General features: G+C 41.7%; 1 protein-coding gene across 1 annotated transcript in view; it reads left to right on the forward strand.

The window, feature by feature from the left end:
- MFSD13A (major facilitator superfamily domain containing 13A) overlaps positions 1-16,079 on the forward strand; it is a 682,644-nt gene that overhangs the window by 312,517 nt on the left and 354,048 nt on the right. Inside the window, exon 6 of the mRNA XM_044056543.1 lies at positions 9,866-9,962. Within this exon, the coding sequence (XP_043912478.1) occupies positions 9,866-9,962 (97 nt within the window). The remainder of the gene's footprint in view (positions 1-9,865; positions 9,963-16,079) is intronic.

Raw genomic sequence — 16,079 nt, forward strand, 5'->3', positions numbered from 1 at the left:
TGGCAGCTACATTGTTTGTGATACTATGCACTAGGCTGCACATCAGAATTATTTAGTGGGTGTTTCGATCCTAATGGTGCCAGTACACGGTTTCCCAGAAGCTGGCAGTGAGGATTAACTTGTGACTGTCACAACGGTCTGCTTTGGTAGTTGGAGTTGAGAGATTTTCTTCAAAGCAATCCCATTGGTGTTCCCATATTTCTGGCCAGCTGTATGTACCCTATTGTAAAAGGACATTTAATTCTGCAGACAGTCCAAGCGATAGTGTTCTCTTGCATAATCTCTGCACATCAGTGAGCTGGAGATGAGTGATATTATTAACCCTGTAGGCACTTCAAGGCAAAACGTAGTGCACACAGCCAGCAGCTTTGAAAGCTGTTAGACACTTCACCCTGTCTCACTTTTACTTCCCCATTATGGCAGCTTGAGGTGTATTGCAACTTTTAATGTTGCGACAATGCTTCCATTGCTCTTTTATGGTGACTGCATTAATTGCTCCGGTGGAAGGTCTGATCATAGTGGTACTCTCCTTTTCAAGTCCGACATCAGCAAACAACTCCTTAGTAATCCCCTCTCAGATTATCTTTCAAATTGATTACTAACACAAATCCACTGTATGTTTAGTTCCCCAATTTCTTTTTAGTTGTTGCCTTTTCTCCTCCTCCTGCATTGCAGAAATTTAAACTACTAAAGGACTCAGTCATCAGTTCGAAAAATCAAAAAATATTTTTCTTCTTGGTAATTTTCACCTCAGTTTCCTTGACCCTCACAAAACTGCGTACTTGAACTTCTCAATGAATTTAATTTCACACAGCTTGGTCTCTGAGTCCACCAGACCCAATCTTTCCTCATCACATCACTCACTCTTGCTCTTACAGTCCCAGACATTTCTTCACTTATTTCTCATATTTCAGTACACGATCACAAATAAAGTGATTATTGTCTATAATATTCAGTATCCACCTTGATTGCAAAATCTCCCTTCAAAGCTCATTACATTCTGCCACAAATCTCAGATAAACATTACCAAACTAAAAACATCTATTCTCTCTCAGTTGGGACCCTTCTTCCCTGTATGTACAAATCCAAGAAAAATACCTGGCTTGCTTAAACTCAACCTTTTTCTCTCTCAAAGACAAAGCATGGCACTCCTGGAGGTCTGACCCATCTTCATTTACCAGACAACACTACACCCTCCTCAGAAACCTATCTAAACAAGCAGTTAAAAGTAGTAAGAGCCATCATATGATAACATATCAGTCAAACCTTTGTAACTGTCCTAAACAGTTCTGGACAGAGTTCAGCCAGTGAACAAGTCAAAAAACTCCTCTCAGTGCTCATTCTTCCTCTTCTACTCACTCATCCTCAGACTTCAGTACTCACTTGTCCACCCTCCACTTCATCAGCTCACATATGTCAGTCCCTTACTCAACCTCTCTCTCATTTCCCCTTTATGCTAACCTCTTCTACTTAAAAATGATTGTAACCAAAGATATTATACTTGTACTTGAAAACCTAAAATTAGACTCTCTTGCAGGGACAGGCACCCTATCCTGCTGGTTCATGTCCCAATGTAGGGAGTACATTGTTCCTCCTCTGCTACATATTTACAACCTTTGCTTAACTCAAAATTGTGTGCCCAATTTATGGAAAAAGCAAAAAAATAATACCTGTACCCAAAAAATCCAACGCCAGTCTACCATGGGATTACTGCCTAATCTCTATTCTCCATATCCTTGGGAAAGTCTTAGATAAACTTGTCTATAATCAACTGTCAAACTACATAAGTCAATACTGCCTTCTCTCTTCAAAGCAACTTGGTTTCTGGCCCAGCCGTAGCACTTCCACTGCACTTTTAATCTTCACTGATCACACCATTTTAACTATGAATAAAGGCCTCCTTACTGGAGCCGTATTTGTAGACCTTACCAGAGCCTTTGACTTGTGTGACCACCTGATCCTATTTGAACAACCCCCTGACATTGATAGTAGCCCTGATGCCATTCCCTGGTTCCAAAATTACCTGTCCAACTGGCATTTCTCAAATTTTAACAGTATACCAACCACCACTCCCTTACTTAGGGTCCCTCAAGGCTCTATGCTGATCCCTCTTCTTCTTTCTCCATTTTTGTAAATAAGCTTGCACTCTACTTTCCCAACTTCCAGTCTAATTGTATGCCAACGACATGGTTATCTTCTTCTCCACCCACACAGTGCACTCAGTTCAACATGATCTGCAAAAAAATTTCCTCTCCCTCATTACCTGGCTTAATAGGAAAAAAGCATTGCTTAATTCCTTAAAAACTAAAACTGTGTTCTTTGGCACCTCCACAAAAAGAATGCCAGCTCACCTATTCTTTACCACCTTAATGCCATTGAGCAAGTTAACACCTTCAGATACCTAGAAGTCTGGCTTGATCCCTAATTTAACTTTCACCATCATCTCCAAAACACCCAGAAAAAAGAAACTTCCTAATCTGGGCAAACACAGTCTCCTCTTTCCTGTCCTGTCCAGCAAGAAATGCTATTGGCAGAGGGATACTTCTACCCCAGCTCGAGTACTTCCTACCTGTTCTAGTATCTGCCTCCAAAAGAAACTCTACCATTCTAACAATCTCCAGCCCATCTCCCACTTCATTACCCATTCCCCGAAGTAAGAACACCACTGTCTTTCACTAGCCAAGGAACTGGCTGCAGATTCAGCAGTAACCCAGTGTACTCCTTGCCTCCCAACTTTTCCTTCTCTTAAAAAAAAAAAAAAAAAACTCCTGCCCTTCTTTTTCCCCTAGCTTACTTAGCTTCTGTCATGTAAACATAGATCTCATAGCCACACAGAGCCTCTTGCAAGCACCTAAAATCAGATTTCAGTGCTCTAACCACTCTCTTTTTACCCTTGTACCCAAGCTCTGAAGGGATCTTCCCACAAATCTTACACTTCTGTAACTACTCCTTTTGGACACAACTTTGAGAACATTTCACAGCACAAACTGCCGGAGTTCCGCTGTGGCGACCCCTAACCGGGAAAAAGACGAAAGACACAAACAAACAAACACAGCACAAACTGCTTTTCACATAACCTAGTCTCCAACACTTACTGCCAGTCATTTTCACTGTAGCATTTTTTTTCAAACTCCTAACGTCACTACTCTAACTGATGTAAATATTGTACACAGTGATTTCTGTTGACTACCTTTTTAAATTTTTTTTTTTTGTTGTATATTAACTGTTCCTTTGTTTTAGTGTACTCTTCTATTGTATAAATTATTTTTTATGTTTTCCACTTGATGTGTGTGTGACATTCTGGGCTGAGACTTAAATTTGTCCAGTGGGATCAGTGTTCTACCCCAGTTAACAAATTCTGTAAATAAATAAGTAAATATTAACAAAAGTTATTTATGCCTTCAAGGGCTATTACGATCGGGTATCATGCTGCGGCATTGTGTTAACTGTCTTCTCTTTATGCTGTTCTCTGAGCATAATCCATACTTTCCATGTGCTTCACTGTCATTACTTTGACTTGCAAATGTAACACCTATAAATGACAAACTCCCCTTCATCTGAAATGGAAATTAATCCCTTTGGTTAAAGTAATGCAGAACATGTATGTAAATAAATGCTGAAGTTCAGTGTGCATTTGCAAAAAAAGAAATGTCTAGCCTAAACTGATGGCTGATGGTTCAAAGAGTTGATCTGTGCTGCACTTACCTGGTTTGACATTGAAAGTTAGATTGGATTTACTTTAAGGACAGCCATTTGTTCACCCCATGATCTTGGTGGAGGGTGCTAGCATTTTTTTTTTTTTTTTTGCCTGGAACTGGTGGTTGGATTTTGGAGTCTTCCTGCTGATACTGTGGACAAGGCAAGTGTCAAGTGGATGAAAGATCTGAGAGAAGTTGCTTCTGGAGTTTCAATGTCAGATCTTTGATCTCCATTTTGGTTTGAAATTCATGTCATGTGAAAAAATATTGTTGAGAGCCTGATTTATGAGAACTCTGACTTTCCTTGAGTTTTTGGAAATTCATTTCTGGCTTGGTTTTATGGAGACTAACATTCCTGACTGAGATGTGTTTAGGTGTCCATCGATAGATTATTTGTGGTTATTTTGTATATATCATTATTATTTATTTGTTGTAATTTGGCAATCAGCATTTGACCCATTTGGGGCATTTACAAAATAAATGATTGGCCAAATGCATTCAACTGCTGCTGGGAATTTTAATTTTGTTTTAGATAGGATATATGTTATGTTTATTATACTCTGTTGGTTCCCATTATATTCTCTGCTTTTTATATGATTTTTTTTTCACTTTTAGTTACAGTATGTACTAATGTAGTCACCATCTTTGTAGTGCTGTATAGCTCCTGGTTTGTAGCATTTTCCTGTTTAGATTTACTTTTGTTATACTGTATATATATTTTTTTATTTCAGCTGATTGCTCCTTGTTTGATTTTCTGTTTTGTGGAGTACTTTGTAAAAATAGCGGTATAATAAATTTGAAGTTTAACCCTTCATTTTGTTCTAGCTATCCATTTGGACAACATGATTATAATCTGGTACATAAAAAGACTAAAATGAGGTTCTTTCCATTGTGAGCGTATGGATTTGGGGAGTGGGCAGTCTCAAACCACTACTTTCAAATTGCTGTACATTCCTTTACCATGTCTTACAGACATAGCTGTCTCCTGCTACCCCATGACTGGTTACTCTGGCTATGGGCAACATGGTTGTAGTCTGGTACATAAGTAAAAAGGATGGAATGATGTCTTATCCACTGTCATGAAGCATTGAGAGTAATAGAAGTGGGCAGTTTTCAACCCACTGCTTTCTAGTTGCCATATAATAACTGTAGTAACCATCTCTCTTCTGGACAGACTCCTCTGTCTCCTGATATGATTGGTCACTGTTGCTTTTGCCAAGACAATATTTTTGAAATGGGGATTCATGGTGTCTGACCTGTTTGAGTGTCTGATTTGTGCCAAATGCAGACTTTTTCTCTCTTGTGCCTTTATCCAGTGGCTACAACAGGGATGTGCAAGTCCTGGATTAGCCTAAGGGATTGCTTTAAGCTTTTCCCACAAGTTTTCTGATGATGGCATTCATACGGAAAGTCATGCCTCATTGGGACGTAGAGTCATTGTAGTGTCACCTTTCCAGCCTAGACAGGTGTGATTCCCACTCACATGGAAATTTTAGATGGAACATCTTCCCAAGCTGCTTCCTAAGTGTAATCTGCAGTAAAATTAACAGCTTGGTTGCTCCACTTCTGTAGTAGCCAGAGATCAAAAATTTTGTGACAGGATGGGGGCTGTTTTGTCATCTTAGAAGCCTGCCACTGAAGAAGGCCAGTGCCGTGGCATAGGGAGATAAAGCCCTAACTGCAGCTCAGGCAGCCTATGTGCCCATGCTTGGGGAGTGTTGAAAACTGTCCATGAGGGGAGGTGTAGTCCACAGAGGGGACTAGCCCTCAGATGTTGATGATTGCCAGGAATGGTGTGGAAATAAGGGTAGGTCATAAAATAACCCTCCCCCCAGCACCAGAAGCAATTGCTGGCACCACCCTCTCAGGATGCCCCAGCTCATTTGTAGAAAAAGTCCAGGGAATGAAGGAAGGAGGAGCAAGTAGACCTGGTAAAGGATAAGACAGGCCCCTTCCTAGAGGGCAGTCATAGAATTTGTCCAACAAAAGGCATTCCTTCCAGTGGACAAGAGCTTTTTCCTATGAGTATCTCAGGAACCTATGCAGGAAAGAGGATATTATTCTAATGGAATTTCTGAGGACCCTGGGCTACATGGCTTCTTGCATTCTAATTATCCCCTTAGTAAAACTGCACTTGAAAAAGTTAGAATGGTTTCTAAAGTCCCGTTTGTGGCAATCCCAACAGACCCTAGGAAAACCCCTCTCTCTCTCTCTCTCTCTCTCTCTCTGTCCATGCTTAAAGGAAATCCTGTGATGGGAAGAGAGGGTCAAAAAGCATTCCAGGGTCACCCTTCCATCTCTCCAAAACAGTGCAGACCTTAACAGACAGCTCAAATCTGGCTTGGGGAGCTTACCTAGGCAATTCAGAGTCCAAGGGACTTGGACAGGCGTCATATAAATCAGCAAATCAGCACAAAAGAGTTAATGGAAGTTATTCAGACATTTAAAAGCTTTCTGATTGTCAGACCCATAAAGATACTTAGACAACACTTCAGTCTTGTGTTGCATAAATAAACAGGGAGGTGTAATCTTTACAGGCTAGCAGTGGAACTTTGGCTTATGGCACAGCACTAGGAGGCACACCCATAGCCCCCTGCATATTAGGTCAGGCCAGTCTTTTAGCAGTCTGTCTGAGCAGAACTCTTCTAGACTCCAGCAAATGGTTGTTGAAAAGAGAGGGTTTTCTAGACTTGATGCACAACTGGGGTGTGCCAGAAATGGACATTTTTGCTTCCCCAGAAAACGGGCATCTCAACAAGTTCTGTCCAAGTATCCCACAGAGAGGGATGTCGAGAGTGGATGCCTTCTACTTAAAGTGGACAGACCTCTTTCTTTGTGCCTTTCCATCAATACCCCTCATCTCCCCTGGTATTACAGAAGGTGGAGTCAGGCAAGCCAAAAATAGTTCTAATAGCTCCCTACTAGCCTAGGCAGCACTGGTTTTCCCTCCTCCACCTGGCATTCAGGAAAGAGAAAACCATGCATCTTCCACCCCTCATGGACTTATTAATCCAGAACAAAGGGGTCTGCCATCCATAGGAACCCAAAAGCTCCCAAATTGACAGCTTTGGATGATTGGTTTCCAACTCCTTTGAGATAGTTATTTTCTCAGGATGTCTTCTGCATCCTGAAAGAAGCTAGAAAACAAAGCAACCACGAACTTGTGCGTAGCCAAGTGGAAATGTTTTCTGTATGGTGCAATGCCAGTGGTATTTTACCCAAGCAGGCACTTCTGCAGCACATCCTAGAATACCTCTCCCTGCACTACAACAAGGACTGTCCTATTCTTTCATAAAGGTCCATGCTTCTGCTATCTCTCTGCCTTCTCCAATTTATGCTCAACTCCCACAAGAAACAATTCTAGAGAGTGTTACACCTCAGACCACCCAGATGGGAATGAATCGGCATACAACCTTGATCTAAATTATGTGCTCGATAAACTGCCACCCTTTGGACCAGTGGCTTCAGACTCTGTCAAAATTCTTAAATGGAGGCTAGCCCTGCTGCTAGCACTCTCCTCAGCAAGTTGCATCTTTGTGATGCAAGCTGTAATGTGCATGCAATGATCCCTAGCCTTTCATTTACAAAGGATCTTTATTGCTTTGTAAAGAAACTAACAGCTTCTGATACTAGTGTCCTACCTACACGTTGAGCTCTCTTCAATTTTTTTTGTACAATTAACACAACAATCTTTGAATATACCTACAGAGTTGAACTGATTTCATATTTACAGATTCAGAATGTGTAGTTGTACTTACTGTTCTTGTTATGTGGTTCTTTTTAGCACGTATGTTGATGTTCATTTTCTTTTTTGGTTGTTGTGCATGCTGTGGCGTGCTGAATAAAGTTGTTTTAAAAATTTAACGTTGTGGGCAAGTGCAAAAAATGTATCCTTTATTCTTAGTATCACACTACCACACATAGTTATGGTGTATTGTGTAATGATCAGCTTACAGGACTGTACTGTCACACGGGTCTATAACCGCGGTGGTGCAGCGGTAGCGTTGTCGCTTCACAGCAAGAGGTTCTCCTGTTCGATTCTCGGCTGGAGCGCCTTCTGTGTGTAGTCTGCATGTCCTCCCCACGGTCGAGTGGCGTTCGAAAGACATGCGTAGGGCATGCCTTCTTTGAAGGCTGGGCATCAAGCTGGCACCTCGGCACCGTAAAAATCTGCTGCCAGTCATTAGCGGACCGGAGTTCCGCTGTGGCGACCCCTAACCGGGAAAAGCTGAAAGAAGAACTGTCACATGGGTCTATATTAAAATCGACTGTTGAAAATGTCGAACAACATATGGTTGACACCATATGGCTGATGTCTTCAAACGTCGACCTTATAAAACGACCAAATAAAAAAAAAAAAGAAAAAAGAAAAAAGTACCCTAACAGGTTTAAGCAGGGGGGCAAGCTCCCCTGCACCCCCCATACCACCCGCTATTTTAATATACCAACTCCGAGACCGCACTACATTGCAGTAAATGGAAATCTCCCCTTACGGAGATTTCCGTTTACACACTCAAGATTCTAAGCGTTCGATATTCTTGTGCCGACAATGTCAGATTCGACATGTCAGCTTTCGAGAATATAATATAGACCCTGTCACACCATAACTATAAAAGAACTGCAGGTAACTTTTTTCAGAAAGTACTTTGTAGACAAGCACCTGTTTTGTTGTTAAATGTAACTTGCTGTAAAAATATCAGTCATATAAATGCATTGCATAACCATGTGTGTGTGTGTGTGTGTGTGTGTGTGTGTGTGTGTGTGTGTGTGTGTGTGCTTCAGAATATCAAAGTCCCATATAAGCAAATCCCTTTTTTTCATTGAGACGAGAATATTGAATCTTCATTTACATGAAACCTTAAACCATTGAAATCGTTCACTGGGAAACTAACCACTTGGTCACCAGGACAAAATACACACAACAAAGCGATTAAAGCCCACCAAAGTGGGGGGCTTTGCCCCCCACACCACCAACTACATATATATATATATATATATATATATATATATATATATATATATATATATATGTGTGTGTGTGTGTATACTAAGTCAGCGATCGCACTATAGTGGGGAAAAGGGCAAATACTTCCAGGGTGGCCACATGGTTAGTGTCCTGGTGAATTTTTTCACTGGTTTAAAGTTTCACATAAATGAGGATTCAATATTGTCATCCTGATGAAACGGGATTCGCTGATATGGGGTTTTGATATTTTCAGGTGTGTGTGTGTGTGTGTGTGTGTGTGTGTGTGTGATGTATAATCAGAGTGGTTGGGGATTAAAGGGTTGCACCCATTCCTTACATATGCAGTACAGTTGCATCCACTGAATGGACATTTTTGTATAGTATGCAAAAGGAAGCTAACACCACCTTAACTCCTACTTTAAAAAAAAAAATATATATATATATATATATATATATATATATATATATATATATATATATATATATATACTTAAGCATGTCAGAAGAATAAGCTGCAATAGTGGTTTGTAAGCAGACATGGGTGTGGTTGAGTGGTAAGCAGTAATGTTGTACTTTTTGTCCAGCTTTGTAATGTGTATATAGTTAAGATTGCAGTGTTAATTTTGTTGGATATACTAATTTTTTAGTTTAGAGTGGGACAGTCTTTTCACTTATGTAGAGAGTGGTATGCCAGTAAGAAGCGCATTGCAACAAGTCAAGCTTGACATTTATCTTCGCACCAGTCCGAGCTGTGATACTGCTAGCAAAAAAAGCCTGGCAGTTACCATAGAAGTAAAAAGGCAACCCGCATATGTATTGCCCCATGCTTCTGAATCTTTGAGTTCTTTTGTAATTTTAATTACCCTTTCAAAACTGTACTGCTCACTATGTTGCCTTTTTGTTTTCTGGTTCCCGTCTTAGTTGTATCTGCTGCAAGAGCTGTCACATTCTCAAGTAAACAGCTCTACTAAATTCTAAAATATATTTTTTCATGGGCTGCTGTCAGGTTCGGCGTTCTTAAAACTTGCCATACTTTGGAACATAACGTTATTAATGTTGTATTTTTCCTGTGTTAAATGCCATTTGCATTATGTTAAAGTAGTGGGCAGGACAGATTTTTTAACTGTTGTGTAATTTCTTTAACAATAATGTGTACATTGTGCCTGTTAAACTTGTGGTAACCATATTGCTCTCTCATTAGGTTTTCCACTGCCACTTTAATAGTAATTTCTTTCCACTGTTCCTGGAACATCTCCTGTCAGACAGGATCTCTCTGTCCACTGGATCATTCCTACTAGGTATGCACAAAATTAATATTGCATGCTTAATTCTTAGATTTTTTTTTTTATATGTGTGGCAAAGTACATCTGGTTTGCTGTACATTACATTTTCTGTTTACAGTAATATACAGATAATATTCTCTTACAGACTATAGACAGTTCTCTTCTGTCACAAAGGTACTGGACTGTATATAGGGAAAAACATCTTTGCACTTGAGTGTATCACAAATTATCTATGGTACATTTTGTTTTCATTGTTAGAGTTTAAAATTGTATACATTGGTTAAAAAAGTAATATAGTATCAGTTTTGTTGTCGCCCCCCCCCCCCCCCCCCCGAGTACAAAGATAGAGTCTTATGAAAAATCAAGTTGTATCTCCGCGAATGTAAGGGTGATATTTCCTTTCTCATTCATTTGACCAAGGTTAATGAAGTCCCAGAATGCACTAAAGCAGTAAGGGTAGCACCACATGTTGTACTGAAGAGCTATGCTACTGTGGAGAAAGAGGCCTTGGAGCTTTCCATCAGTGATGGTCTGAACTACACTGCTTAGTGCATTTATACTGTGGTGACTGAGGCCAGCTGGTCTAAGAAAGCTTACTGAACAGAAAAAATATCTAGATGCAGACCTCAAAGCTTGATACAGGTCAACAGACAGTAGAAAGAGGAGATATTTATTTTGCATTTTGATAGCCATGCTGTCCCACTGGCACATATGGGTGTTTTACACCTGTCTGCAGTCCTTATTAGGCTAATGATCACTTGGGCTTTTATAAGAATGTCCATGCATCCCAAATGTATCCCTATAGGTTATTTTAAAGGGTATTTGTAAGCATGGTATGAATTAGACTTTATCTGTCAGATAAAGTGCTAGCCCTTGGGTGAATTTTTGATTTCCTATCCACTGGTCCATGTTATGCTTGAAAAGGAGTAGGGAAAAACTCTGCTTCAGAAGGATGGGAAGCCTGTGCCATAAGAGAGCAATTCTCTGTCACGCACACATGTCCCAGTAGCATGTCTTGTTTATGTTACAAGCAAAGTTCAAGTCCCTAGGTTGTGTAATTCTAATAGTATTTGTTTGTGGGTATGCAAAAGGATGCCTTGTATGCCAGGCACAGATTGCCTGTCATCAGTCTTTAGGAAATTAAGTATAGAGATAGGGCTTTGAAGCAATCTGCATAGGACATGTTTACACCCTGTATTCTTTTTGTGAAGAAAATCTGTGGACATTCTAGTTGCTTCCTGTGCCTGGTCAAGTACATACCAAAAAAGGGCATTGTACTCATGATGAGTCTGATGAGAGCCAAAAACAGAAGAACAATGACCTCCTTGGACCTAGGATGGCATGTACTTATAAGCAGAGTTGCACAGAATGATTTTCTTACTACTTTAAACACATGTTGGCCGAAAGCCAGGTAACTATCCACATATGGTCCCAAATCCCTGACTACTGGGTCCAGTCTTAGGAGTTGGTTACTAATGAGGTAACTTCCTAGGGTGGCCGACTTCCCAAAGTGTTCTATTATACACTTTTTTGTCAGTGAGTTTTAAACCGTGACTTTGTTCCACCTGTCACTTGTTTGTGTCATCCCTTCCTTTTAGGGGGGGGGGGTTAATTCTGTGACTGCACATAGTTTGCAGTCATCTGAAGACTTTATCAGCCAGAGGCCTTTGACGTTGGCTTTAACTTCCGAGTGGTAAATGCCATAAAAGGAGTAGGCCCAGCACAGAGTCCTGAGGGAATCCACTAGTGACTGGCCTTGCTGCGGAGGTGGTCTCCCCTATCCTTAGAGCCAGCTGTCTGTCCAGTGCATAACATCGGGGTTAATGCCTAATTCTATGAATTTGATTACAGTGCCCAAGTGTGTGAGTGACTTGGTGATCCTGGCCCTTGAAAGGCAACTGACATTGATTTTTCTCCTTGTTCATCCTGATGAGTGGGGCATCCGTATGTTTCACAGTGTGCTCTCGTATGACTAGAGTATTGGGTAGTGCGTTGGCTCATCTTATGGGATTTGTAGCTGATGCTTCGTGAAGTTTGGTTGTATGTGTATGGTGTTGCTGTGGATAATTGCTGTGGTTTGGGTGTCTGGAAGGCTATTGTTTAGGAAGATAGTTTTTTAGTACCTTACCATACGTTGGTCTGTGTCAGGTACATACTATGCATGGTGGGTGTAGTATGTGATGTTCATCCATTTCACTGTAGCAGTATTCATTACAATGGGATCCCCTGCCAAAGGCGGCCCAATGTTGGGCTGGTATACCAAAGCCATTAGGTTGCTTTGAAGTACATCATACATTACGTGTATGCTCCCTGCATAGTGTAGGGCATAAAGGTGACGTCCGGATGTACCATCTTGAGAACCTCTTTGCAGACAGTCTGAACGCCGTCTCTTAATTCTCAGTCTGAATGTCCGTTACGTTGCTAGTTTGCCAAGCTGTTTCAGAGAAGTTTCCCATTGGGGTTTTTTGATCTTATCTTTTTCCTTTTGTATTGTTGCTTGTAGGTTTTCATCTCATCCAGGAAGGGTAAATGTCATTGTGGGAGACAGAGTCCCTATAAAGACCAACATGATCACTGCTTATTTTGTCTCTGTGCTTCCCACAACCATATATCTTATAAATTTGTCAGGCCTTTGTTCCTAAGCACTGTGTAGTTGGCTTTCTTCCTTGGCCTTGTATTTGGAGAATCAATGTCTTAAGCTTTTAGCTAAAAACATGATAAAAGGAATTTCCCACTCTGAGCGATAGCTGTCTGTGCAGAAAACCAAGAAGTCCAGGTCTGATTCTTCTTCTCTGCAGCATCCGCTGGGTATCTCTCCTGAGGCAAGTGAAAGCTCGGAGGATCGCCCAGCTCCTCTTTTGGATTATTCTGCCATGACTATCTCTGAGGCCGGCGTGGATCCATCCTTATTCATGTCCTTGGAAGTCTTGCAACCGTCCGCTTCAGACATTAAGGGGGAACCGTGGCTGATTATTTCGAAGGGGCCGAGGGGTGTTCCTCCCTGACCAAAATCTGAGGAAGTTCTGACTACTATTACTGAATACTGTCCAGGGTCAGAGCCTTCTAAGATGTTCATCATGTTACACTGCTGCAGTCATCACACTTGGGTTATCCTGCCATCAGGCGGTCCCGCAGTTGGCTAGAGTTCCAAAGTCTTGGTCCGGCGTCGGTTGCTGTCGTTTCTTCCCTGACGTCAGTGCGGCAGGGGTATATAAGAGGCATCCAACGCCATTTTTTCCAGTCTTTCTTGCCGCGCGGTGCCCAAAACAGAAGCAGTTCGCAAGTGCCGGTTGGCCGACTCCTGAGATTTTCAAATAGAATTTCAGACCGAAGTCTTCAATAAAGCTAAGTACCCCGTTGGGGAACCTATTCTTGCCTCAGTCCGATGTCAGAAAAAGTTAACAATTGCATTTCTTGTGGGAAGCAAATACCTCATAAGGACTTACATTCTTATTGCATTCCTTGCCTAGGCCCAGACCACGATGTCACAGGTTGTCGGTTTTGTGCTAGGTTTAATAAACTAACTATTAAACGTTGGTTTAATTTCGCCCGACAGTACTTTGGTAGGAAATTTAATTATACCATGCCGTTGGAGCAACCAACGACAAGGATGCATAAAAAACGCAAGGATAAGGACAGGCAGCCGAGACCCAAACCAGACTTGGTTCTCCGGTTTTCAGTGAGGCGCCTACGCAGCCCCTGACGACCGCTGATTTAGAACCTCAGACAACTTCCAATTCCCAAGTGGCGATTACTAGGCTGCCACAGCCTTCATCTTTAGTCCCTTCCGACTCCAGGGCAGAAGGAGATTCCGGTGCAGTTGAAACGCCTTCAGTTGCAGAAGGTGTCTTCAGACCAACTACACTCACCATCAAATCCTATGCAAAGCTGAAAACTCCTTTAAAAGCAAAAAAGACTGGACAGCAGTCTCCAGTACAAGGCCCCATGCCTAAGAAACAGATGCTTAAGATGGCTGAAGATTTAATTACCCTAATCAGGGGTTCCCATCCCCCTCCTGATAAAAGGCCAAGACAGGAGGAGGATTACGTTTCCTCTGACCAGGTCTCAATTTCTTCAGATTCTTCTGAGGAATAGGAATACTCTTTTCCCCCTTATGAAAACTCTGATGCTGAAGAGTCCATTCCCTCAGCATCTCCCCTAGAAGACTACTCTTTTGGGGAAACTTTACATACCATGAGGGAACATTTCCACTGGGAAGGCCAGGATTACTCTGATTCTAAGAAAAGGCTCTGAGAGTTCCTTTTACTATCCCAGCACAGACCACTTGCTATCCCTCCCATGTTAGACATTGTGGATGTTGTTTACTTAGAATCTAGCCTTAACCCAGACTCTCTACCTCCTGCACCAGCCAAACCAGGCAGATACTACAGAGTCCCTGACTCACACAAATTCCTATATAAAAGCCTTCTTGCTGACCCAGAAACCATTTCCCAGGGCCCCAAAGGGGTTAAGGCCTCTCTTGCTAAAAATCTTGTACCCACTGAAAGGGATTCCAGAGCACTAGACAGATGGGGAAAGAAAGTATATACCTCAGCTACTCTAGCTATGAGGGCCTTAAATTGCCAGTTTCACATGCTGAAATATCAGCAATATCTGATGTCTCAATTAAAACAAAAAATGATCACACATTCAGAGCAGCCTGATTTCAAGGAAATGCAAGATTTGTTGAATGCAGCTGTACAAGTGGGAAAACATACTTTACAATGTGGATTTGATTCATTGGAGGCTTCCTGTAGAGCAGCAGTGACTGGGTCTGCTATACGCAGGCATGCTTGGTTAAAAGAACAAACCCTACCTGATCATGTTAAAGCAAAGTTATTGGATGCACCTTTACAGCAGGATGTTTTATTTGGTGTAAAAGCAGAAGAGGTTTTAAAGAAAATGGAGGATAAGGCAAAATCTATGCAGACGGTCAAGGATTTTTTACAGGTTCAACCCCCTCGTTTCAGCAGAGATTGGCCAACAAAAAACTGGTCCTTTCCAGCTTCTGACAGACCACAGAGGGGCAAATACAGACGCCCAAGGGGCAGAGGTCAGTCACAAGGCCCTTACAAGCCTCGACAGTGGGGTACCGCAACCCAGAAAGGAGGAGAAGACAGGCCCCAAGCTATCAGAAGACAAACACAATGACTTAACCCTCAGACTGCCAAGCAAATCTCTCTTGGCAGCTCCATTGGGAGGAAAATTAGCACTTTTTGCAGACAACTGGCACATCATCACAAAAGACAAATGGGTCCTAAATATTGTTTCACAAGGATGCAGATTCCACTTTCGCACTTTGCCAAGGATAAAAGGAATGCCAAACCTGCCACCAAGTCAATGGGCAGAGGCTCAAAAACAAATTATAGCTCTCATGGACATGAGAGCCATTCAACAGGTACCTACACAGGAGCAAGGCCAAGGATTTTACTCAAGACTCTTTCTAGTCCCCAGAAAGGACAAACCCTGGATACCCATTCTGGACCTTTCAATTCTAAACACTTATTTACAAGTACCCAAATTCAAGATGCTAACACTACAGCAGCTTCTTCCCATGCTGGGCAAGAAGGCTTGGCTAGTAACGCTGGATCTCAAGGAGGCATACCTGCATGTCCCTATCAGACAAAATTGCAGAGGATACCTCCGATTTATTGCAGGTTCAACTCATTATCAATTCTCTGCACTGCCCTTTGGCTTATCTACTGCGCCCAGGGTCTTCACAAAATGCCTGGCACCAGTAATTGCGTACTGCAGACAAAGAGGAATTCAAATATATCTATGCCTGGACGACTGCCTTATTCAAGCAGAAAGCAAGGACATTCTTTTAAAGCATCTGGCATTTGTCAAACAACTATTAAGTTGCCTAGGGTACACAGTAAACGAAAAGAAATCAAAACTAGTGCCCTCACAAAACATAATATTCCTGGGTGCCAGCTTAAATACAACGACCCAGATGGCTTATCTCATGCCTGACAGGCAAGAACAGCTGACTCAATACTTCAAAATGATGGCAACAAAGACCCAACTCCCTGCAAGAAAAATTATGCAGGCCTTGGGATTCATGGCATCTTGCATTCTACTAATACCATTTGCAAAACTACATATGAGGAAATTACAATGGTACCTGAAAAG

This window comes from Protopterus annectens, chromosome 14.part0 (assembly GCF_019279795.1).
Source record: "Protopterus annectens isolate FY-2018-M chromosome 14.part0, PAN1.0, whole genome shotgun sequence".
NCBI classification, from domain to species: Eukaryota; Metazoa; Chordata; order Ceratodontiformes; family Protopteridae; genus Protopterus; species Protopterus annectens.